This window comes from Tauraco erythrolophus, chromosome 2 (genome assembly GCF_009769465.1).
Source record: "Tauraco erythrolophus isolate bTauEry1 chromosome 2, bTauEry1.pri, whole genome shotgun sequence".
NCBI classification, from domain to species: domain Eukaryota; kingdom Metazoa; phylum Chordata; class Aves; order Musophagiformes; family Musophagidae; genus Tauraco; species Tauraco erythrolophus.
In genome coordinates this window covers 86,020,232-86,046,126 of record NC_141466.1, presented here as the reverse complement: position 1 = coordinate 86,046,126, position 25,895 = coordinate 86,020,232, and the positions used below count along the sequence as shown (strand labels likewise).

Genomic DNA, 25,895 nt, shown 5'->3' with positions numbered 1-25,895 from the left:
AATGATCATACTATTAGATCCACTAAAAGCAGAAAAGTATCAATAATAATAAGATTTCAAGACAACACCCCAGAAAAAAAAAAGAAAAAATAGACCTACTAGCTCTCTAAGTGGTCACATTACCGAGTGTGATGGCCAAGGTTTAAAAGGAGGTGGAGCAAAGACTTGTACTAGACAGTAAACTACAATTTTTGAAGGACAGTGAAAAGAAAGAGCTAAATTTGGCTTCAAAGGCTTGTAGACTTAAAATTGGACAGAAGCCATCTTAAAAAGATTCCATTTGTCAAATTACCACGTTGTGGCATCACGTGCCAGTGCAAAGTTATTGCTGGCAAATGTCGACTGCTCCGTGATGATTCCTTCATCCTTATGAAATGCATGAATCATCTTTCAGGAACAAAAGCTGGTAAATCACATATTTATAGTCAATTCTAATCAGAAATGGATGAAAGGTTGCTTCCTTCAAAACTTTTCATCTTCAAATAAAAACTTCTGAAGATCAGTGAAATATGAAAATGGCAAATTAGAACACAAAGAGCACACTTAAAAAGATAATGAGGAAAGTTAAAGCACGCACACAAGCCACCGAGTCTTCCAGTTCTACTTCTCTGTAATGAGATTAACACAACTCCTGTGGCTGCCATCTCCAATCATCACTTAGATTATCAACTGGACTAGAGCCAAGGCTCTAATTGCTGCACAGAAGCAAAGCCCCTATTACAATAAATTTATTTAATTTTGTGTGACAGCTTAAAAGCTTTTCTCCACACAGCACTGGTTCTTGTACACAACTTTGCAGTCCTGTTACCTGTAACCATTTCTTTTCTTGAAAAAGCTGGTTTCGTTTTGTGGACGAAATCTGTATCCTCTCCTGATAAGTGGATCTCAAAAGTTTATGTTCGTTTTCGTGCCAAGGGTGAGTTTCTTCATGTCTAACCCTTTGAAAAAAAAATGACAAAAGCTGAAAATCAGCATTATTGCTGAGTATCGACATCTCACAGATTAAACAGGTCAGAATGCTATGTTACCTTCTGAGTTATAACGCTCCATCACCGGAATGATTATATCTTAAACAGATACAGTTAGAGAACAAGAGATTTTTCCTTGGCATATCTTCCTGTATTATCTCAAACATTTACACTGTTTTTACAACACGCTGAAGAAGGAAAAAGGAAAACTTGTATAGCTTCAGGCTTCCCCCAGCTTTTTCATATTTCAGAAATTTATCCATCACTGCCTTGAAAGAGACAAAACTAAGGCATGTAATTTCTATCAATAAAGAGTAAGATCTCTCTTAGACAGAAGTTTAGAAACTTGCCAAAGCCATTTTTGCAGCTTCTGTCAGCTTTTGGAGACTACATTAGAGATCATCTGGAGTGTTGGCTCCACGATGCCAAATTTTACTCCTCTCTTGCACAGTGAGTTCTTTCAAAATCGCAGTCAGTGGGATTCCTCACAGTGGTCGGTACAACACGCAGCTGTAAATCTTCGCATGATTGGACCCCAAGGTAATCAGTGCATTACACTAAGTGTCAAGTCTATCATCAGCCTCTCAGAACACACCTGCAAACAATGTAAACCTATTTTGTCTTGCGTGTTCCTGCATAAGGGCATGCGTGCTCACAAGGCCAATTGCATTTCTCTGTCCACCTCTAGAGACAAGTGCGTGCATTTCCACATAAAGCAACAGATGCGTTTCAATATCTTGTTTGAAAAAATACTGTCTCAAACAAAAAATGGTTTTGAAGCATGATTTCTCATCATAATCTTGCAAAGCGAATACAGCCATGTCACATATAAAACATGCATCACAAGTCTGGTTTAAGCATGATTAATCACACAGTTATGATCTCCATGCACAGCGGTAACAAGTGCGTAGAACAGGAGGCTCCTGTCTCTTCTGCAGGACCATCAGAAGACATGCATGCTTTACTCTCTCACTGTGGGCTGAAGAACGTACTGAAAAAGCAAAATAAACTCTGGCACTAAAATAAATTGCATTAATACTTAAAATAGATATGATGACAGTGTAACTGTATTTCTGTAATAACAAAATAGATCAAAGACACATTCGTATTACAAAGTGCTAGGCCTTACAATCATTATAGATTGTCGTGGCTCCAGTCAACCACACTTCCCAGCAGCTTTGAAGCTGCATTCTTTTAGTAAAAGCTGCATCTTTCTGAGAGTTGTGTGCAATAGAAATTTTGTGGCTGGTCAAAACTTAGGAAACATTCCACAATAAACCTAAGTTATTCTCAAAACCTCCTTGGAAATCCCATGTACATCTGCCTACTTGGTACTGAGGAAACAGAAATAAGATCTCTCTGATCTCACCACACTTGAGCAATTGCTCCTAAGCTAAACATAACCAAATCTGGCTTCTACCACCTGCCTCCAATGTCCTGTGTCAACACCGAATGCATTCACCTAAAAACTCATCTGATAATTTCATCAAGTAAACCAAAACTGAGGCATGAATTTCAGTCTCATGTATTAGACAACCTGCCATACACACTTTTCATTTAAAATGTTCTTTATTTGCAAAAAGATAAGACTGGTTAACTACAGCAAAACTGCAATGACCTGGTCTTCTGAGGCTAGTTTGATTATCTTTTTTAATTTTCCAGCTGAAAAAGGAAATCTTGAGTATATTGGTTTTGTTCCAATTCAAAATGAAAATAAAAACTGAAACCTATAAATTTTCTTGAAAAAGTTGTCATTTTTTCCAGCCTGTACTATCTAAAAATACTGTTGGAACAGAAAAATTTTAAACACCCCTATTGAAAACAAGAGTCAGACGACAAAGCGGTGTGAAAGGCTACAAGAATCAAGTGAGAAAAAGAAAGGGTGTCACAACAACAGTCAAACTCAAGCTCAAAGAAAGGAGTGTGCACAAGAGGATATTCATCTGACCCTGAAGAATGGCACTGCTCTCAGACCTGTGCAAAGAGAAGAGTTACAGATATAATCATCCAAAGAACAGGAACACTTATATAAATTTATATATAAGATATATTTTATATATAAAATATATTATATATACACATTATATAGAAAAAAACATAAGCAGACTATGTATTTCAAGGATGTTTTAGTGACTCAATTTGTGACACCAAAGACACCACCACATCTAAAGTCAAAATCATTATTACCAATTAATGCATAGAGTGAACACATCTTAATAACAAAATGCAGAATGTTGTATTCTAATCTTTAAGGTGAAATAGAGGCTAAAAATACCCTTAAAAGTCTCAAATTCTGCAACAGAATTCTATTTTCTGTAGTCATTTTATCTAATTTTCATGGATATCAAAAATTATACCCAAACGTACTGACTAGCACGCTGCAGCCTTTACGTGTACAAGCTGCCAGAAAACAAAAGGTTTTTCTCCTTTCATTTGTGCTACTGCTTTTGAGAATAGCTTCCAATATCTATGAAGAATCCTCTTACTTCTAACAACAGTAACCAGTAGCATAACTGAAGGAAGACTTAGAAATAGAGACAACTTTTTCTTCCTAAGCTAACTACCTCCCTTGGGCCATCCAACATATCGCACATTCCCCCTACCTTTGACGTTGCCATCCCTTCAAGAGAAAGCTGAGAATTTATTTTTGTGACTTTGTACAGTGCTGAGCACATTACTGCCACCTAACAAACGATGCATAAAAGGATGCTCTCAAAGATCTATTCATATCAAAAAAGAATCTGTTTTTATTTTATATTTAAATATCCTTTCATTGCCTGAAAAGGAGCATCAGAATTAACTCCACGGGGAACCGTTGCTCAAGCTGCCTTGCTGTTGTATGCTCAAGCTGCTGTGTCAAGGATTCAATTCCATTCCCACTCAACATCAGTGAGAAAAGTTTCATTTAATTCACCAGTTCATCGTGATCAATGTTTCTCAAGGCAATTCTGAAAGAATTATAGAAAGAAAAAAAGGAGGGCGAGGGGGATTTTCATAAACAAGCTCCATACTAATATGTTAGAAAGTCCTTAAAACTCTTTATTAAAATTATTCATAAATTTTATTCAAATATTTTGAGAAAAACAGAAGCATTTGTTTTACACAATAAAGAAGCAATAAACTTACTGATGATCGGCAGCCCAGCGCAATGCTGCTTGAACTTGGGTAACGAACCTATCCAAAAAACTGCTAATTGAAGGATGTCTTGAAGGAAGCTGAAATTTTAAAGAGTTTTTCTCTTTCTCCAGTTCTTCGAGTTTCCGTCTAAATTTATCGGCTAGAAATTCAATTTAAAAAAAAAAAAGTTAAATTTAACAGCGACAAAAAGGTTCCATTTTACCTGAAGAAGAAAATAGGTCAATCGAAAAAAGTAAAATCCAGCTCACAGACAGTCCTTTCCCTTTCAATATAATACATTGGTTTGTTTTGCTCAAGGATGAATTCCTAAGAATACAATGAAAAGCATCAGATAACCAGGATGCTAAACTACTTACTTCTATGACAAGGAAAAAACTGCAGGCTTCCCAGCACTTTCACAGAGTTTTCATTTGGTAAGGCTCTAAAGAATTGGCTCAAAGTTCTCATCTATGCTCTTTCCTAGAGTAACAGCTCTGAATTCGATTCTAAGAAAACCTACTCTGCACTCCCTCCAGTTTTAAAACAATCTTAGATGGCAGTTATACGTTTAAAGTCTGATCTTTTCAAAAACTGGATTGTTGTTAGGTCGAGAGCTGAAGAATCACATATGATATCTCAGCAATATTTTCAGCAGAAAATGCACATGTAATTATAGCAATTAAACAATTCTCTTATTCCAGGTTCTCCTGAATTATGCTTACTTTATCATCCAACAAAAAGTTTTACTTTCAACAAAAACAATAGTGGTCCTTAATGCTTTGACTTTACCATAACTCTATAACTAATTCCTTAGAGTAAACAATTCTCTATATAAGCTAGTTCTTACTTGTTTTCTTTCCCTGTGTAGAAAACAAAGGAACATAGTTCCAAACCCTAATTATTATTTCTGGTACGTCTATTCTCTATAGTGCCAGCATACTAGCAAAATCACATACGTGATGGATAACAAGCCTGGCTTGTCCAAGCCAGAACAGCTTTGATGATACATTAGTCAAATCAGGGAGTTTTGAACTACCCACAAATGGAAAACCTTTACAGTTCAGTACTTTCCTCACAACCTCGTTGCCTACAATTTTGCATGATTATCATTCCTTCCTTCCCTTCTAACATTTTCAATACACGTTACTATCAAAATAACACCCATTTGTGCATGCTTTTAACTGCTTATTTTCTTTCTTTATCCTCAAAGGGGTTTTAAGAAGAGGGGTTGTTTTTCATTTAATGATTTAGTGAAATGATGCATTTTTACAATAATCTATCATTAGCATTGATCTCCCTTCTGTTTCTGTGCCAATGAGGTGGAATAAAAACACAGAACGTACTAATGAGACTAGATCTTCTCCCTAGGCTAGTAGACCTTTCCAGGGTAGTTACATTCATGTTGTTGTTAGGGTGCAAAATGCTGCCAGAAGGCTCCAGATGAAAAGATCACTACCCAAGTTACTGCAAGGTCCAGGCCTTGCCCCAACAACCACATGTACATGCGTGCATGTTCTTCCTGCAAATGAGAAACATAATTTCAGCAGTGGAGGTGAACCACATCTGCAATGAGTTTCTCAGGGATCACAGCTGAACAGGTTCATCCTATCCCTATCACTACAAGGAAACTGGAATTTGGACCCAGATGAGACTTCCGAGCCCGTACTTCAACCAGAAAAACGTATCAGCATTCTCATTTCATGTGGAATTTCAAACACAGTCATCAAAAATATCACTGTTACAAACAGAAAAGTGAGGGTTGGACTGCGACCAATGGCCACTGAATGTCAAAACACTTCTACCCAAACCGTTCACCATCGAGCTTCCCGTGTCACCCAAGCGGGAGTTGTGGCAACTCTCTACAGTCATTCAATGATGTCGTCATTGTTCTTCGACATAATTATGCTCACGCTGCATTTGTGTGTCCAGTTGTTTCATCGTTCTACTCCTACTCATCCTGGCCCTAGAAACAGGCTATTTTGAGTAGAAAAACAGATGAGGGGATTCACGTGCCAGTTCATTCTCATTAATTCTTGGCTGCATCCTGCTTTATATATCCCAGTCTGCACAGAATTCAATTAGTTTCTGCTAACAGACGTTTCTAAATAATTTGTTTCACTGACATTTTATAAGTACTATTGCTGGCCATATCTGCTCATCATCTCTCAGCATTAAATGTGGGTTTACCCTTTGAGCATTGCGGTTAGAGTTTACATCTCAAGAGGCTCTACCACCACTTAGCTGAACACTGCAGCACTTGGCTTTCAAGCTCCTCGCCTGGAAAGGAGACCCCCTCGGTTTGACCTGGTTGATGTTTTCAGTGCATGGAGAGACCAAGGCACCTCAGTGCCAGCTGTGGAGCAGGGAATCATGCAAGTAAGGCTTATCTCAGTCCAGCTTTCACTGCTGCAACTCAAGAGAGATCTGCATCAAGTAGAAGTAATGGAAATGATCACAAATCTAGCTAATAGCACACATGAAAAAGATGACAACAAGCAGGGTTCCTCTAGTGGAGATAAAGACTGAGAGGAGTAACTTCCAGTACTATTACATACCAGGAAGCTGCAAAGAAAGCAGTAATACAATGCTTTTCACCTCTCCTCAGAACTTGAGTCCTCAGCAACAAACCTGAGTTGCAACAAAGATGATGAGGAAAAACATTAGAGGTAACTGCTTGGGACTGCCAGGAAATCTCCACCAGTGTTGGTTTTCAGGTCAAACAGCTCTCAGGAACAGCTCTGGCACGGCTTTTAAGATCGGGCCAGTAAGATCAAATGTGCTCTCCTGAGATCCCTTCCCACCATATTTTCTAGGATTTTCCAGCCAAGAAGCAGACACAGGTGGCCTTTACTGTTCATAAGCCATCAGACTCAAGGACATTACTTTCTTTTACCTTCATTTTAGTCTATTAAGCACATTATTTCAACACAGAAAAGACTTTCACAGGATCCCCGAGCTCACTGATGGACTGAGACACCCAAAGAAACCCCATGCACTCAGATACCTCCACCACACAGAAAGCCTTAATATTTTTTTCCTCTGTCCCATAGTACACCTCGGAATACATCATTTAACACACAGCTTACATGCAAAAAGCAATCCTCCTGTTTGATGAAGTTCTTCAGTAGCAGAACTTTAACGTATTCGATACATATTGTTTTACAGACAAGCATTTGGAATAAGGCTTAGCTTTCTTTACCAGCCTTTTATTTCACTGTATTCTGTTGCTAGCTTGCTGCCTTGCAGTAGTCCTACAGATAACCTAGATGAAGCTTCTACTTCAGTGCTAACAGCAAAAGTCAACCCATAAATTACCTTCCATCCCCTGGTGCACTCCAGATATCCCACTCAATTTAAAGCCAACCCAGAGTACAGGCTTGGAAGATGCTGACTGCTTCTCAATTAAACAGAGCACAGTCGGAGAACTGCATTTTCTCCAAAGATCATGTTTTGTAATAGCTTTGAGCAAAGGAAGCAATTTCCATAGTTTTTAATTGACCATATGAGAACATCTGGCTACCTCTCTGCTTTTTACGTATTCTGATATTGGTTTTATTCCCTCGAAGAAAAGGCTCACTTTATCAGAACTATTTCTCATCATTTAAAAAACATTTAAGAAAATCACCACAGCAAGGGTAGAACCTCATTTGCTACATATCGCATATATTTGTGTTTATGTCTGTTCTTTGTTGATAGGTGGGAAGACAATCAATTGTGGTATTCTATGAAGTGCTAGTCATTAAGGAAGTGTTACTTCCTCTAGTTCAACTAGAGAAGGCCATTTGATCCTGCCTCACAATCCTGCAAAAAAACGCCTCCCTCTTTCCTCACTTCCCCCAAAAATCTGGAGGATCTAAACCAGGATTTGTGCAGGGTTTACATGCGTAAATCACACATTGCAGTCTTAAAACCTTTTTTCTTACCTGCTAGATACTTCCAGAGTCAGGTAATCTCCCCAGCATTCACTTTCTTAAAAGCTTAAAGCTTCCATGATGACTGAAGTGGTTTTTTATGCTCAGCATCAAAAATATTCTTACCTAATTTGTAAGAACTAAAGAAGTCCCAGGTTCATATCCAAAGATCCCTCTTCTAGCAGCCTGTCTTCAACCGCACGCAGTAGCAGGGTGCAAAGTGCCCCTTTAGATTGATACTGCTCCTGAACCTCTAATGTTTGTCAGCTGAAAGACTTCCTGAGCAAGAAACTACTCCCAGATCATTTCACTGCTTTGAGAGGGAAAAGGAAAAGAAAATAAATTTTAAAAAATCACCAGTATGTGGACATCTATCCACCAGAAACTTCTCTTTTCTCAAACTGTCTATGTTTTTGGTCTCCAAAATATACTATGATAGAGAATTTCAAAACAGAATTATGAATTACATAAACATGTACCTCATTTGTAATTTTAAACCTAAAGTCTGATGATCAGATTGGGTGTTTCTTTTTTTTTTTTTTAATATAAATAAACCAAAACATTCCTCCTTCACTTTCCCTGCATGTTAACAACTTAGGCATCATGATGTTCAAATTGCACCACCCATTTTCCAGGACAGACTTAGATTAGCTACAGCAATGCCACAAAGCCTAGAAAGTGAGGAGTCTAATGCAGAGCTTGAACACGTGAGTGAAACACAGCTGGAGAACAGACTAGTAAGCAAGGTGCCTACAGCCCAATTACTAGCATTGTTCTCCTGCAAAATTACTTGCAGGAAAACATGCAGACCAATTAATACCCAAATATTGAAACAGTACCTCTAAGAGAAGCAACAGAGAATGGTGTCTGAAGGATTTCTTACAGGGACTGCTCAAGCAGACTCTCTGCCTCCCAGCAAGCTCTGCATTTCCCCCCCATCAGTCCGCACCAGTTAAAAGCCAGGAAATTGCAGCATCCTTAAAAAATATATAACGCTTCCTCCCCCACCCCGATTTATGTACACTGATTTCTCATTGATAAGAAAGAAAAAGGAATGGAGAGACAGTAGACAGTTGATGTTGTCTGCAGCAGAGGAAGCTTGTGGCATCACATGTGACATCATGTCATCACTGTACTTTCTGGTTACTCTAATGCCTTGAGTTAGGCTGGAAATGTGGGAGACTTACTCTCTTGGACTCATCAGGTTACTAGTCTTTGAACTTCAATTAGCACCAGAAACCAGGGACAAACATTGATCCAGCATCTCAGTAGGGTAAAGCAGGAATTAGAAGGGTTTGTCGCCTGTACCAACAATGCCAAATAACTAAGGAATACACACAAAACAAAGAATTACGGAGTTGTAGCACTCCACAGATTTTTGCCTTCCTGCTTTGAGGTGATTTCTGTAGGTTGCTTCTGACTCCAAAGGACTTTCAACAGCCAGGAGTTTAATTTGCTCAGCTGTCCCTCAAGGTCATCTTGACAGTTCAGGAGCACAGCTGGAGTGCTGAATTTCATAAAGTTGCCTTTTTGGTCGGAATAGAAAAAATTAAGTGGTGGGTAAGCAGGGTAATTTCATTTGTGTTCTGTTCTAGCAGCCATTATGCTCTAGCCTGTTATGAACTGAACACAAACATTGTGCTGTGGTACCCAAGGGCTTACAGCTGTGCCTGGAAAGCTTTAGCCTCTGCTTACTAGCTTTTCCAGGAGCTACTTTTTCCAACCGAGTGCTGGAAGTATTCCAAGGACCCTGGCCCAAACAGCATTTCAGCTCAGATTAGGCAAGCCTTCGAAGGAAATCTCCTGGTTGCCCCGTTTACTGTATTTTGTTTTGCATTGTAGAGCAGTCCTGGAGTGCATGGACTAGTTTTCTTCCAGGTGGAACAGTCTGAAGACGTACTCTAGAGGTGTAGCCAAAGGACTCCAACTACTAAGTGACCTTCAGTCCACAAGACTACACTAAACCTAGTCTGAAGTAAGACCCTCTGAACTGCAGATGCTGGTTGCTCAGTGCTGAACTGTTTTGCTGTGCAGATGTGCTCCTGTTAGTCCACACAGTGGGCAGGGTAGGCATAGCTTTAGGGTACAGCTCCTGTGACTCCAATCAGCTCTTCTAATGTCTGTCTCCAGCCCCATGCCCATACATAATATTTCAGAATGTAATGTACCAAATGCCAGTGCTCCAGCAGAGTTGGGAAGTCTGAAAGCTTTAAAAAAAAAATACAAGAACAAACATATTTCAGCTGTCATACCTCTTATAAAAAGAAGCTTGACACATTGGCAGATATTGATTTTTCCCCTCTAATTCATATTGAATTTAAGAGTGTTCATTTAGGCTTTGAACAAAAAGCTAATTTCTCAGAAGTTTCACTTCTTCCCCCAAAGCACAACACCAGGTTTCCCACCTACAGTTAACATCTTAACACTGAAAAGTCTATGCTGCATATGAAATTTCTTCCCAAAAGAGCACTAGTGCAAGCCCAGTGTAGACCTTCAGCATAAATTTTGATCAGTGCCTCTATTGTGTAGAACATCCATAGCAGCAACACCGCTGACAGATTGCCACTCAGATCTGTAACATTCTCTGTCTCTTAGTAATAAACGGAGTGGCACACAAGCTGTAGGATTCTGGGTTTTGTGAAAGTGTAGGTACACTTACTTTCAACGTCAGCAGGAAGAACAGCAAGAAGCCACAAAGCCAGAAAGGTTCTTCCAGCACATCTCTGGCAAAGGAGGGAGGTAAGAGACCAGCAGGACATGTCAGAGTTCTGACTTGGGTGATTAATCTCTTAAGTTACTTGGTCAGCATCAGAAAAATTTTGCTTTCCCATGTTTCTTTCTCATTATCACCTGGCAATGATGTAGGCTGAACTATCCTCACAGTTGTTCTTTCTCGGCTCAGTTTAAGTCACATCAGAACTATCTGGATAAATCTACACTACAATTTCCTGTAACATGACTATCCTGCAAGCACAGTAGCTATTATTTGCCACTATCATCTCACAGAAGAGCCTCCAGTGCACGCTCCAATCATACTAGGCTCAAACAACAGTAAAAAAAAAAAATCCTACTGCAATAAATTTACAATCAACAAAAAAAAGACAGTCAAAGAGACAAATGGAGAGGACAAACCATCGGACATACAATACAGGCAAAAACAAAGTATGAGTCAGTGTACCAGAAGCAGCTCAATCTCCACTGCTCAGAATCTGACACTTCCAAAAAACATGAAGTTTTTATAATACTTTTAATAGCAAAGATTTTCATAGTAAGAGCTTCAAACTTTTTACATTACAGCATAAACTAGCCACTTCCATAATTTTCCAAATACTAGAGTAATTACAATTTTTAACATGCCTGACATGGCTAACAGTTGCTGAAATAGTGGGCAGTTTTCTGTATGTAGCAACCCCCTACTCATCTTTGTAACTGCGCTAAAATAAAGGTACAATTCCATACAGTGTCTATCCCATATAGTCTCTATCTTCAGATTTGCTGCATTTGTAAATGCCTTCAAACGTCACCAGAATTTTGATGTGTAGGCATTTTTTTTGAAACATCTTTTCTGTTTTCGTCAATTCACAATACAAAATAAAAAGTGCACTTTTGACTTTTGCTTTTCATAGTCTTTCATAAACATCAAGTTCGCAACGAAACCACTGAGATGCCGACATTTCCAATATGACTTTACAATAAAAATAATTTACAGTAACATCAAAAGATACATTAAAGGAAAAAACAAGTCGATTGCTGGTGCACTTTATTTGATATTAACATTATTCTGCAAGCAGTGCTGACAGTACTGTCACTACATATGAAATTGTACAGAAATAAAGAAAAACACGTACCGCTGATTCCAGGCTGAATCTGCATTTTAAAAAAAGTAAGGCTATACAGCACAATGGCATAGATGCCTATTGTGAATTAAATTCAACTCTTAAAAAGATCCCTCAAGACAAGGAAGCTAGCAGAAATCAATGCAAAGCTCCCTGGCTTTCAATACAGCTGCTGCTTTTATCAGAGATGGTAGAGGAAGAGCTTTGGTAAAGGTTTCCAATCAGCAGAGTTCACATACATTGAACAACTGTCAGCTATATATCAATGTCGACTGTGGATGATTCAATCTGTTTGCTATGTCCCTTTCCTTGCTCCAGGAATCCCTAAGCCATCCTTTCTTTGCTGCCTCTGAATAAACGCACTGGGCTGATTAGAAGACAGGCCAGTCAATTATCAGTGAAACAATGCAATACTCTACAAATAATTGCATTATATTGTGAGATATCAGTCATTTTTATAAAGGAAGCTCTAAATACCCTAATAAGAAATTTAAAAAATCTGATGAACTTTATCTGGGCTTTTATATCAAGGATTTTATGACTAGACACACAGTCAGATTATGTTGGGATTTTTTTTTTTTGTATCAGGCTCTATTTAAGCACATATTGTGAATCTAAAGTGCTTTGTTCCAGCTGTCAAGAAAAGAAAAGGCTCCTTCGTTATCACCTAACCTGAATATATTGAAAATATCATACTAAAGCACACCGTTTGAAATACTTTTTGTGTGGTTTAAGTCTAAAACTAGTATAGATAATATAAGAAGTGTTCCAGTTTATCTTCATACTTTTAAAAGCCATGCTGTAAAAATGCCCAACAAAGCAGCACGAAGTCTAGGCTAAGCAACACCAACGAGTAGGTGTAGAGTTGCTTTAAGTTGAAGTTTGAAAGAAAATAGCAGATTTTGAAGTGTGCTGTATATTAAATTGTGTCGTGTTACCCAACGACTATAATAGGTGAAGAAATCAGCTTGCAGTTCCGCTTAAGCCACCAGTTACAAATCAGCACCACCAAAACCAAAATGCAATTAGACAATGTTATTTTCCTTCTGTGGCAAGGCACACTGATTAAAACTTACCAAACATGCTTTCTTATAGAACGGATATTACACAAAGAGAATTATAAAGAGACTGTAAATACATGCATGCAACCCCAAGTCAACTGGTCTGAAAACTGCAGTGGGGAACTCTACGAGGAAACTTGAAGCTTTGCTCTAGAAACAAAAGGGGAAAGAGAAGATAAAGGAAGTCTTTGTGGTAACTGAGCTGAAAACAGTACATCCATTCAGCATGGATGAGTACCTGGATGCCAGAATTTTGCTTTTGGTTAAAGAAAGTCTTTTTTCTTCCTCTCTTTCTCCCTGCATTCCCCTTCATGAGTTCCCACACAGTGTTCAATGTTTTCTTGCATTCCAGGTCTCCACTCTCACATTTAGTAGTCTACATAATCTTAAATACATACATCAAATTTCCTCTTTCCTTATCTCTAATGCTCTTCAAGGATTAAAACTTTACCCTCAAATTAAGATGATGCCCTTCCCAAGCGCTCTGGGTTAGTAGATGAAAAACCAGAAACCACTTAAAAACTACTAAAGATGCTAGCCTAGTTCAGCCTAGTCACTTTTCCATTTTCCACCATCCATTACTGTTCTAGCACCCAGAAGTCACACCGTTCCACTTCACCCAGAAAAGGTCATATTCTAAGAAAGCAAGGAATAAGAGAACAGTTTAAAACATCTGTAATTTGTTCTCAGACTACTTTGCCTGCCATAAGTCAAAAATCAATTCACAAGTTTTAAAATTCAATAGAATCATAGAACAGTTTGGGTTGGAAGGGACCTTTAAAGGCCATCAAGGCCAACCCCCCTGTAATGGGCAGGGACATCTTCAACTACATCAGGTTGCTCAGAGCCTCCTCCAACCTGACCTTGAATGTTTCCAGGGATGGGGCATCTACCACCTGTCTGGGCAATATATATTCAGTGCTTCACTACTCTCATCATAAAAAAATGTCTTCCTTATATCTAGTCAGATCCAGTAATTTCCACCAGCTCAAGGCATCTGAATTCAAATGAAATCATTTAAACACAGAACAGTTGCTAACTTATGTGGTGACTTATTTCCTGCCCTTCCCTTTGAACTCAGCCTCACAAACTGATTCCCTCTCCTTGGCAACTCACAGGCATCCTTACACCTCAGTTTCTCTTCACTGTGTTTCTGCCCCTTCATTCTCTTCCCTTCCCACACCCTCCACCTCAGCTAGCATCTGCTTCTCTCATCTCCTTTCTTTCCTGAACGTTATTTGCGTTTCTCCTGGATTTCTGCTGGACTTTGAATTACTCTGCCAGATTTACACAGACTCCCTTTTCCCCACCACACTCCAGACTGTGATCAAAGGCTAGAATAACTTTAACTTTTGGTGGGGTACAGAGACAAAATAAAGCTTTTTAGCTATTTGACCTACACATGCAGTTTATTTGGCTATACAAATACTGAGCTCTTGCCTATTTCCTAACTACCATCCTCAACATTGCTTTCCCAAGACTGCTTTTGGTACCAAAGCATACAGAGTGTAAAACACAGAACAATTCAAATAATTTTGGGCAGTGACAACTGCAGTGGGATCCTGCAACTCTGGAAGGCAAAAAAAAAAATACAGAATATCAGATATAAAAGTCTTAAATCCTTCTTTTTTTTTTCCTGCAAACTGTATCTCAAGCACATTTTGTCCAACTGATCTCCGATTTCAAAACATTCAGTATTTCCTGATATTCCAAAAATGGCACCAAATTCTGTAAAAAATTCAGAAAGTCTGTGGAGTTCAGAGCGTTGTGCAAAGTAAACTTCTCTTCAGAAACAGTCTCAAGCTGAACTGGAACAAAGTCACATCTCACTGCAATAGCCTCAGAGGAGGCCCTTCCTCTGCTATCAAGTCATACTTCATGTCAGCAGCTTCACAGCAGCGTAACGTATTGCACTGAGTCACCACCTTCCACCAAAGCACTGCCCTGAAACAAAGACTCCTCCCACTCCCTACACGTGTGTTACAGCCCTCGCGCTACCTTACTTCTGTGAATTGTTCCACTGCGTGAAAATGCGAAGAGCTTCCCCTTAGCTGGCACAGAAACCCAAGCGAGACAAACTGCCCCACGCAGTCTTCACCTTTAAATACTTCTTATGTGTTCCAAAACAGATTCTTACCCATTCTGTTGCTGAGTGGTTATGTTTTCACAAGTGGCACAGACCAGCTGCCTACCAGCAAAAAAAGGTCCCAGGTATTCATCTCAGATAATGACTCCGTACTGGAAGTGATATACTTTCACAGACTGCTGTTCATTTAGACACATCTAAAAACTCAAAAAACAATCAGCCCAGCAGGCTCTTATTCTAAAAACTACTTTAGTTTGCTAAGCTATTTCCCCTTTCATGGCCTGCAAGTCTCTGTTACGGAAGATGAGCAGATATAACACATTGCCCTTGAAACAGTGGCTGTGTGTTCTGCATGTGAGGAACAAAGCCTTCAAAGACTGAGCTCTCCACCACAACACAGTCACTTATAACTGATCCAGTCTGTAAGGTAGGACAATAGGGTGCAAACAGAGCTGGCAACTCAGGGGCACCACCTCTCTGAAACAGATCTATACCAACGCATCACGGTAGCAGTAGAGTCAACATACCCACCATGTTCAACCCGTTATGGAGCCTTCCAGACACAGCAAAAGTAGGCAAGCTTAGTCTTGGAGCTGCCCAAATTCCACTGCCAGGAAAAAAGAATAAAACAACTAAATACAAGGCAGGCAACCACCCACACTATGTGGGGTATGGTCAGAAACAGATACAAAGCTTAGAAGGCTTGCTCAAAAGTCCAACATCCTACAAAAAAAAAAAAAACATTGTAAGAGTATCTCAAAATTCTGTTTCTCCATTCTTATTCATCCACCAGTACTTTTACAGACTTTCTTGTGGAATTATCAACAGCTCAAGAGTATTATAGAAAGAAAAACAACAATTAAGAGTTGTTCGATTTCCCTGTAGGGAGCTCACAAAACAATCTATCCGTCTGCTCTGCATTGTAAAGACTGAGGTGAACACATCAAAGGAATTAACATACAAAACCTCACCAACATAGGTATATTTTCCTTACTGCAGGTTCCCATAAGGCTCTCAAAACACTGAATATCACAGGAACCTGCAAATCTTAAGCATAGTGTTAGAAAAAAAGAAAACAAAACAAACAGGAGTAGTCACAGGCATAATTAAGACAGCCCAGCTAGAAAGGTTAACTTTTCTCAGACCACACATTCTTTTTATGCATCTACACATACCTACATTTTCAGGAGGAAAAAAAAAAAAGCAATAGGGACATACAGCATAGTTTCATGGAAAGGGTTCTGCCCATGGCTGTGCCAGGTGGCTCTAAGTCACACTCTGTGCTCTCTCATGAGCACGGATTCCACAGTGCTGCCTTACTCGATCTCAGGCGAATAGCCTCATTTCTTCCAGCTTCTAGGTCCTCTGCAGGTAAAAATGTAGATAGTAACAATCGGTCCATAGGGGCCTCATTAGGCTTAATTAACACCTGTGTGAGATCTTCAGATAAAAGGATTGCTGTAATTACACAATCTGAACTGCTTCTTGCATAAGAAATGTTGTATTATCCCTTTCATAATTTGACCTTTTCTTAAAAGTTAGTGCCCTTTTGTTCTTTTACAGGACTCCGTTCTCCATAAAAGACTATTATCTCCTGGAGCCACCTCTTAATTCTCTAATTTCAAAAGCAGATAAAGCCCAGCCTCTCTTTCCTATTTGAACAAAAGGGATCCTGGAGAGTCTCTCTCTCTCTCTCTTTTTCTAGTTATTTTTTTTTAAAACCCTTGTTCCGCTACCTTCCTCCCTTTTACACACACCTTTTTCACATTTACGATATTCTTTTCATCCTGGCTCTGCAGCTGTCCTTGCTGTTCCAGCACAGAGCTCCTGGAAGTGTTTCAGGCATAAAAATTGCCCCTCAAGCATACAGGGCAGGAGGCAGAGCTGCACAGGAGGATGCTGGCAGAGGTCAACGGGGAGAAGACAAAAAAGGCTCTCTAAGCAAGTTCCACAGTGCTCTTTAACTCTACTTTGGTCCCCCTTTAGCAAAGCAGTTACAAATGAGACAACATCCCATCGACCATCAAGCACAGCCAGAGGCCCAGCTAGACTGTGTTCACATAGGAACAGCAGAGCCCACCCAGCAACAGCCACTGCGAAGAAGCCTGACCTCCTCCAGCATGCAGATCCACAGAAGAGCCTCCCGCATGTCCAACCTGAGCGGAGCACAGCAGTGCCAAGGCACCTTCACTGGTCTCCATGCTTCAAGCTACGAGACTAAAATTTTAAATATGGGCTCACCGCCTTCTTCCAGCCTGAGCCCATGAAGTTTCACTGCCTCCAGCAGCCCCTCCACCTGCTCATCAGAGCCTCCTCAGGCTGGAAATTTAAGCTGTCAGACCAGTATCTTCGTTGACTGAGAGCCAGGTGACAATCAAAACCAGGAGCGAAGGGGAAAGATGAGCAGAGCAGGACTCTGATGGGACTTGTCCTGTAGAGGCAAGGGCAGGAGCACCGGCTAGAAATTGTGCTGAGACATATTTGGCTACTGCCATGCTCTCCAGGAGTCAGAAAAGCAGGTGCTCCAGAGAGGAGGAGGTAGTTGCCATTTTAATATGAACTCACATACAAAAGACAGGACATCTTTCAAGCATGGTCCTATTGTAGGCCCCAGAATTGCTGCTCGCCAGACGCAGGTTCTGCTTCCAGCCATGCAGCTGAGCTTTCTACACATCTCCTACAAGCATGTAAAACAAACACATTAAAGCCTACTATCTTCTGTAGCCTGTGCTAACTACAAATGAAAACACTGCAAGAAGTTTTTTATTAGCGTACAGCTTCACAGTAACTAATCTCTTTCTTCATGAGTTACAATGAAATAGTATTGCTGCAGTAGTGAATCTTCACCCTGTGCCAGTACACCCACAACACCTGTTTTACCATAGCAAAATAAACATTTCTATCCAGCCTCACATCTTGACTCTGTCCAGCAGCAGCCCCTTCTATTGATACTGCTTGAGCAAATTGTCTTTGAATTAACAAGTAAGGACATGCATTAATGTGTCTAAACAGCAACCTCTATAAGCATCTTTTTTTCCCCTTCTAAACACCTTCTGCAAATGCAACAGAAGATAGCTGAGCTGCCTTCCCTTCCCACAACCATTCAGCTCCTTTTTACTTTACCTCAACTGGACAGCTTGAGAACAACTGTGGTGAAACACGTAGATCAGACAGATGGTATTTGCTGCTCTTTTATCAATCCTGCTGCTCTATAGTTTTAAAAAGCCATGATAATTCATTACTTGAATAGCGTCAGATAGATCTGGGTTCCACTACAACTTTGTCCTATCCATTTTGTAAGTGGAATTACTTTATTAACAGGAAGTATCAGAACCTTCCACCAGGGCAGAAAGAGATATTGGATTATAACAAGACACCTGAAATACCTGACGTCTGTTCTTTGCTTTTAAATTTCTTCTCAAAAAGCTCAATCCTCTCCCTGCTTTATTTCAACAGATCTGAAGAGAAGCTGACCTCTGCGCTTCCCGGCTGGAGCAGTGGGGCAGGAATGGTTTGGCCCTCCCTTAAGGTCCTTTTTACACCGTTCACCCTCACCCTAGCATGCGCTCACGGCTCACACTCCCCATAACCAGAACTTCTCTCTTCCCAGAATTGTATCTGACCATTATTTCTTTAATATATTAATAAATAACCAAAGAAGTAACTCATACATATCTCTCTCTCCCCATCTTTGGGTGCAGCGTGTGTATATATGTATACACACACTCCCCGCCTCCCATCCTCTTGGGAGACACGCCTTCCTTCTCATATACTGAAAACTGTTTATCTGACTTTTATTCCTCTTCCTTTTACAGATAGAAGCATTAAAACAAGAAGCAAGGTTAAAATACAGAAAACCATTGTTACTTGGTTACAGAACAAAGAGAAAATAGTTAAAACAGATTTTACTCCGAAACGTCACTATTCAATGACTGTTTTGCTAAAATCTCAGTTAATCGCTGTTCGAATTGCAATTTAGGCAGCGGTTGCTTCTAAGCAAGTTGTTTCTTAGTGATGGAAGATATGCAAATAACTTTTATCATGTTATTTACTAGAGCCTCCATGTTTCAACACATATCTTCTTCCAAACAATAAGCTCCTGTCAAGTTAGTGTTCCATCAAATCTGTCAATTGCAACTCATTTGGTGCTACAGGCCAAGCCAACACATTGCATAAAGGTCAAGTGGAAAAATGTCCCTTCCGCTACATCAATGTCATAAACTGGTAAAGGTCACTCTGTCCGATAATTGCTACTACAGAAAATAACTGTTGTAATCTACATGATAGAGAAAAAAAGCAGTTCAAGTCCTTCATTTTTTTCCAAGACATGACAAACTAACATTACTGTCATTTTTTTTCACCCTATACAGTCTAGTGAGACCAGCTTAACCTACAGGCTCTATAGCTTTCACAAGTACATCAATTATAACACATGAAGTTACATGAGGACACCTTTTCTGTAAAAACATGAAAATTAAAGTGTCAGCATTTATTGCTAGTAACATCTTAAAACTCAAGCTCCAATCATGATAGGAGCTCAGTGGGCTTTACTATGGCAACCAATCATTATTACCCAGCTGGACTGAGTTGAGATGATGAACTAATTACTAATCAACTCAAGGTACCGATCCTGCCTACAAGAGGCAGGCCATTTCCTCCTGGCTGCAGAAGATGCAACAGTGTCCTTGGTGCCGCAGCCCAGGCTGGTGAGCAACAACTGGTGACCCCGACGTGATACATCCATGAGACCCTGGGAAGCCCCGACTCCCTCGCCGGAGCCAAGAACCTGAGCCAAAAGAGCCGGAGCCAGAGCCGGGAGCCCGAGCGAGAGTCCTACGGAGAAGAAGGTAAAGCCGCAAGCCCCGACGTGGTATTCGCGGGAGGGAAGTTGCTGGAGTTATATGAATGGACCGGGTCTCTGCTCACCTTAAAGCCTTTGTGAAAACAACAATGGTAAAACAAAAAGGGGGAATTATGGCAACCAATCATTATTACCCAGCTGGACTGAGTTGAGATAATGAACTAATTACTAATCAACTCAAAGTACCGATCCTGCCTACAAGAGACAGGCCATTTCCTCCTGGCTGCGGCAGATGCAACAGCATCCTTGGTGCCGCAGCCCAGGCTGGTGAGCAACACTTTACAATCTTTAATTAAACTCCAAAGACTGTAGTATGGCAAGTGGTGATATACCCGTTTGATGGACAGCTCACTTGAAGCAGATTGAAGTAGCTTGCCTACAGTTACAATAGCAAAAAGCAAATACGATCATTTAGTCTAAAACGAAACAAAAAAAACACCCAAAACCACCCAAAAAAACACAAAAGGAAATCTTTTGTGAGTTGGATTTTCCCCCCCTTTTTCTTTTAGCTCTCTATTTCCGTATAATAATTCATTCTCTCTCATCAAAACCTTTTTTCTGCTTCTCCAAAAAGTATCACACTGTCATTTGAAACATCACAGCATATTTTAAAATGTAAAATTGATGTATACAAGTACAGAAGTTAGCATTAGTCCAGCTGGAACTAAAATCCTAAGGCTAAGCAAGCAACAACCCAAGTTACATAGATGCATGACCCTCGTCACCTGAGGAAACCTGGGTTGCATTGTGCAATGACAGAAGAGGAGGCGAACGAAGGTGTACAGGTTCACATCATCTCGCTACATCAGTCCAAACGCGATTCATATACAACTCAGTGTCCTCTCTGTTTCCATTATTAATGAAAGATTAAAATTGAACACTAGCACATAAGATTCAGATATTTTATCATCAAGACAAGTTTGGAAGAAATTTTGCAGTTACTGGAAAGTAGTAGAAATACTTTACACACTGGACTCTAAAAGCAAAAAAAACCCAAGGACCTTTCTCACCATAGTGTGCAATCAATGATTGTAAGCACTGGGCTTCTGGATTTGCTCCAAAGCTGCTTAAGTCTTACTAGATTTCCCAGATGCCAGCTGAATATAACCAAAAACTGTGTGCATCCTAATCAAGCTTTAGATTAAATGAAGAAGAAACAACTTTTTGCTAACGAAACAAAAAGTTAACCAGAGATGGCTTCAACTCTGTCCCTAGGATACAGAATAAACATTAACTACCTGAATGTCTCCAGAATGAGACTGATGGAAATTACATCATCAACATTAATAACAGAATCAGGCCATCCTGTCAATAAGTACTGTAAGAGATACAGTACTGGTACCTGAAGCCACATACCTCTCTTTCAAAGCGTTATTGCTCCATTAAAAGAGAGACCTGGCATAGTATAGTAACGTATAGCTTCCTTCATAGGTTGTCACTTCCACAGGGAAGGGGAGGCTGGAAGCTGGCCAAGGGACAGAGTGGCATTCTTCACAGACCTCTTCACTGCCACTTCAGCTGCGACATGCAAGAATGGGAGCAATGTTTGTTGTACCCTCTGGCATGTTTCCTAAGTATATCAAATTCAACTAGTTATTCAAAGATACTCAATAACAACACTATCAAGACCTTAGAAAGCCATAACAGTTTCTTCAGTAACAAGTACTATGAATGATGGCAGCATCGCAATCTTAGGTGGCAAGCAGCTGCAGTAAAGTACATTCAGAAGAAAATAAAATTAATCCCAAAGACCTTTGTTTTCTAGCTGTTCAGTAACAGAGAAAATATCATTTTAAAGTCCTTTGTAACTTAACTTTGTTAACTTAAAGGTTAACAAAGCAGTGTGTTAGACGAATGCCCCTTGAGATGTGAATGCTTTAACTGTAGCAGCATTAACACAGTATAATATATCCCCCCCATTCTGGAGAATGTTATTTATGTTTACTTGGAAACTTCATCAAATAGATGCATTACTGTGTAAATAAAGTTTGCCCTTGGCCAGCTGCCTCCTACCTGAAGAGATGAAAGTTTAAAAATCCAGAATCTAAATATACAGAATCTGATATCAACTGAAGTCATTGGTATTCTTGGGTGCGCAGCCTATTTGCAGGCAGGAGTGGTTATACAAGCCTAAGTTGTGGAAGAAAAATGTTTGAATTTTTTTATTTTTTCAAAAAGGACTAGAAAGAAAAGTTTACAAACAATACCTTATACTTTTCCAAGCACAATCCAGCAGCACGTAAGTACAAACAACAAAACGTGGGCATAGCAGAAGAAACAAAGCCAGTCTTGAAGTGACAGGAATTGCCAGACTAGATCAGACTCAGGTCCGTGCAGCACAAGATCCTGCCCACAGCAGTGACAAATGGATATTTCAACATTTCAAAGGATGGAGAGAAAAGGCCCACGGGGGCAGCCTGCCACGCTTCTGGTACTGGGAAATCCTATGGATCTCTTCAGCAGGCTCCAGGAATTACCAGGCTGCCACACCTTATACTTAATGCAATTATGCTATGATGAATGAACGTAAAGAAATAAACCCTCAAACAAAATTCCAAGTTTCCAAAGACTTTTCCACAAATACTTTTTTTAATAGATTTAAGCAGAACTAGCAATCAGGTACAACAGGCAATGTGTCAAATACATGAAAGAGTATAATAAAAAATGCAACAAAGTATTTGCATAAAGTTGCAAAGAAAGTAAAAGTCTGAATGTTATTCTTTCAGAAAACTCCTATAGAATATTCCCCTCTGTACAACTACCTTGTCTCCTACATTATATCCCTGCTAATGAGCTTCACTGATGATCAAAAACCTTTTTTATTTTTTCAAACAAGTTCTACAGAAGTTCTCCCTGACACTGCAAAATTTGCACTGTCATCATTCCAACTTACATTCACCTTCTTCCTCTACTATTATTAGACAAGAGAATTAACATAAAACTCCCAAAAAGTTAGAAATAAAATCTTTTATCAGTAGCAAAAATATCTCTTGACTGATTCAAGCATTCCTGGTCACTCCATCCAGTTTCACAAATCTTCCTTTGGAAACCAAACAAATGATAATTTGTCCTTATGCTTAACTTGACTCTTTACATTACTGGTTTTCCAAAGAAAGGATTATGATATTTAGATATTAAGATAACCTCTAGCACTACAGCTTCTTCTCCTTTCCTAGCATGGCTTTGTTTTCTTCATATATAAACAACATTTTGGCTTTTTACCTAAATTCGTTAACAATGAGCCCTAGCTGTGAAACAAGTACAGATTTCCTCAAATTCTGGCAAAAAGGATTGGAACGGGACTAAAACCTTGTTGGTGGCTTGGTCACAAGGCTTTCATCAGGACGGCACATGAAGCTCACTGAACATGGTTAGATCAAGGGGTGATTCTAGCTGAACCCCAGACCTGCAGGCTGCCAGCATACCTGCAGTCCTATGAGGACTACTGAAGCAATCAGACCACCAGCAGCTTTAGCTCCAGGCAGCGACATATAAAGGAATAAACAAAGATATGTGCAAGCTTCAGAAACCAGGTTGGTGGAGATGTCCCATGATAGCTCAATACAGGTGCTTCACTCCAAATACTAAAGGTAGCCTGGGAATTTCCTGGAGATACTGGGGGCAGGAAGAGTGACTGCATGGGAGTAACAGAAACGGAAGAGAAGGAAGGAAAGAAAGGAACAGTGACGTAAATGATTAAGAAGGTGCCAATGTTGCCAGCTACAGTAGAAAGTATGGCAGAAAGCAGAAAAGACAATGACCGCAAGCAGTGGGTAGAGAGGTTTCAAGGAACATGCTCTGAGGTGAGAGGTTACGCTGAGAAATAACAGAAAGCAGCAAGAAAGCTAGAAAAAAAGTATTTGAGGCCAGATGTTTAATGCATCCTCCACCATCTCTGGGGAAAAAAGAGAAAGCAAAAAGCATATGTTTCAATGTAAATATTTGCTTCTAAAAAACCAAAACAATTCCACTGTTCCAAAATGGGAAGCTCTGACAAGACGAAGGACAAAAGATACATGCAAAGAGCAAGCCAGAAGTACAATCCCGTTCTCTCATTCCCAACAGACCAGGACAGCAAAGGGTAAGTTTAACCCAGACTCTTCCCGTTACACCTTCTTGGTAGAATTCCTCTCCTGAAGCCTCAGGAAGGGACAGGGAACTCCATTAAGAGCCGAGGATGGCCTTGCAGAATCTGACCCAAACCATTCACAGCCAGCAGAAAAACACACATCGAAACACACACCGCCACCACCCAAATTCTTTTTACTAGTTTCCAGAGGGCACAGATTCCAACCACTGGCATTTAGTTTTGACGCAAGTAGCTGTACTGCATGAGGCTGCCTCTCAAAATAAAGAGCCCAGTGGCTGGACCGCCAGCTCCTTTCATACATGCACTGTTTTTCCTCAGGCTCCTGGGGGGCTGCTGCAAATAAAGGAATGCAGGGAAACACGCCTGCTGAGAAAAGGTCAGTAGCCTTCCAGCCTGGTGAAAATTAACTCATTGAGGGAATGGGACAAGGAAGATGCAGCTTGTCATCATGCCCCTAATCTTGACTTCAGGTAACAGGGAGGCAGCAGAGTGACTATTTTGCAGCAGCTTGGAGCCTGCAGCCCAGAGGACAGTTATAGCCACAGAAAGGCAGCACAGCAGCAGGCTGAGAATACACACTACCACTGCCAGGAGACCACAATTAGCAGGTGAGGAACAAATCCAAGCCCTGCTCACCAGGTGACAAGCAGAAACAGCAGCAGCACAGGCTAACGAAGGCTGCTGGCTGAATAAATACAGAAGAAGGGCACAGGAGAGGAAGAACCTGTAATTCAGGGGAGGAGACAAAAGAGACTTGTCAAGTATCTTCCTAAAACACAAAATGGAGGGAAGAAAAGTTACTGCTAGGAGATATGTTGTCAGATAAGGGCGTAGAAACAGAGGACATCAGAGTGGGAGACATGGGAAAGCAAGCCGCTTGCCTTGCAGTCGCTGAAGTTCCTCATATTATCCTGTGCACACAGGATGCACTCTTTTTCATGCTCAGTCCTCATACCTGAAAGACTGGAAATGTTCATTTTTAAAAAAGCATCTGCTGGGGTTGAATTTGCACAGTAGGAGCCCTGGCAACTCCTCATGGCCAATGTTAAGGCAGTAAAGAAATAACCGTCTGTTAACCCTTTCGCCAGAAAGGAACTCCAAGGAGTGTAATTCTGAATGAATCAGCCCAAAATTCCAGAGTAAAGAATCCACCTGGGAACAGCCGTGCTGACAGATCCGTGTTCCCCACTGGGTTCACCTTGGTAATTAACACTCCCTCTTTCATTATGGTCGTTCCCACGGATTTCAGCAGCAAACAGCTGCCTATGCTTGGAAGCAGTTGAGCAATAAGGAAGGAAAACGCTGCTTAAATACCAATTGAAAAACAAGCATGGCAAGAGCATCACCTGCACAAAGACCATGCACAGAGAGTACAGCATTGAACACATCATAATACTGCTAAACATATCCCAAATCCACAGGATGTTTCTCAAACAGAGCCAAGGCCAAACTGGTCTCTTCACTGACAGAAGGAAGCAGGACAGTCATGAATTTTGTCAGAGTTGGCAGCAATGAAATACTCATTCAACTTTTTGACCTTACCTTGAGCTCCCAAGAAGAACGTTCTCTTACTAGATATAAGCATTGCCACAGCTTCATTCTAACCTTCAAAAGAAATCTGCAGCAATTAGTTAATCTTAGCTGAATGGAATATTAACATCAAGGAAGAGCCAGCCTCTCTGTGTCTCTCTTCTGCAAGTTGGTTTGGGTTGTTGCTTTAAACTCCTTTGTATAGAAGGGGCTACTGGTATTTTTTGTGACCTTTAGCTGGCCCCAGTATCTTCTTTCTACTCACTTGGAAGCTGAGATGATAGGTTTGTGCACTATACACCACTTCCAAAAAGACCTCCAACTGTCAAGAGTCAATTGGCCTGCAGATGAGAACTGAAAAAAAATTCTAGTATTTCACACTGTTTTCTTGATTTTTCCAAAGGTTATCCAATGTACTTTGGTATAGGTAGCCTT

General features: G+C 40.2%; 1 protein-coding gene across 1 annotated transcript in view; it reads right to left on the bottom strand.

Moving 5' to 3' along the window:
- The window catches only part of DISC1 (DISC1 scaffold protein), a 192,140-nt gene that overhangs the window by 144,918 nt on the left and 21,327 nt on the right, over window positions 1–25,895 (bottom strand). Inside the window, exons 3-4 of the mRNA XM_086627398.1 lie at window positions 4,095–4,245; window positions 809–938 (exon numbers count right to left, since the gene is read on the bottom strand). Of these exons, the coding sequence (XP_086483524.1) occupies window positions 809–938; window positions 4,095–4,245 (281 nt within the window). The remainder of the gene's footprint in view (window positions 1–808; window positions 939–4,094; window positions 4,246–25,895) is intronic.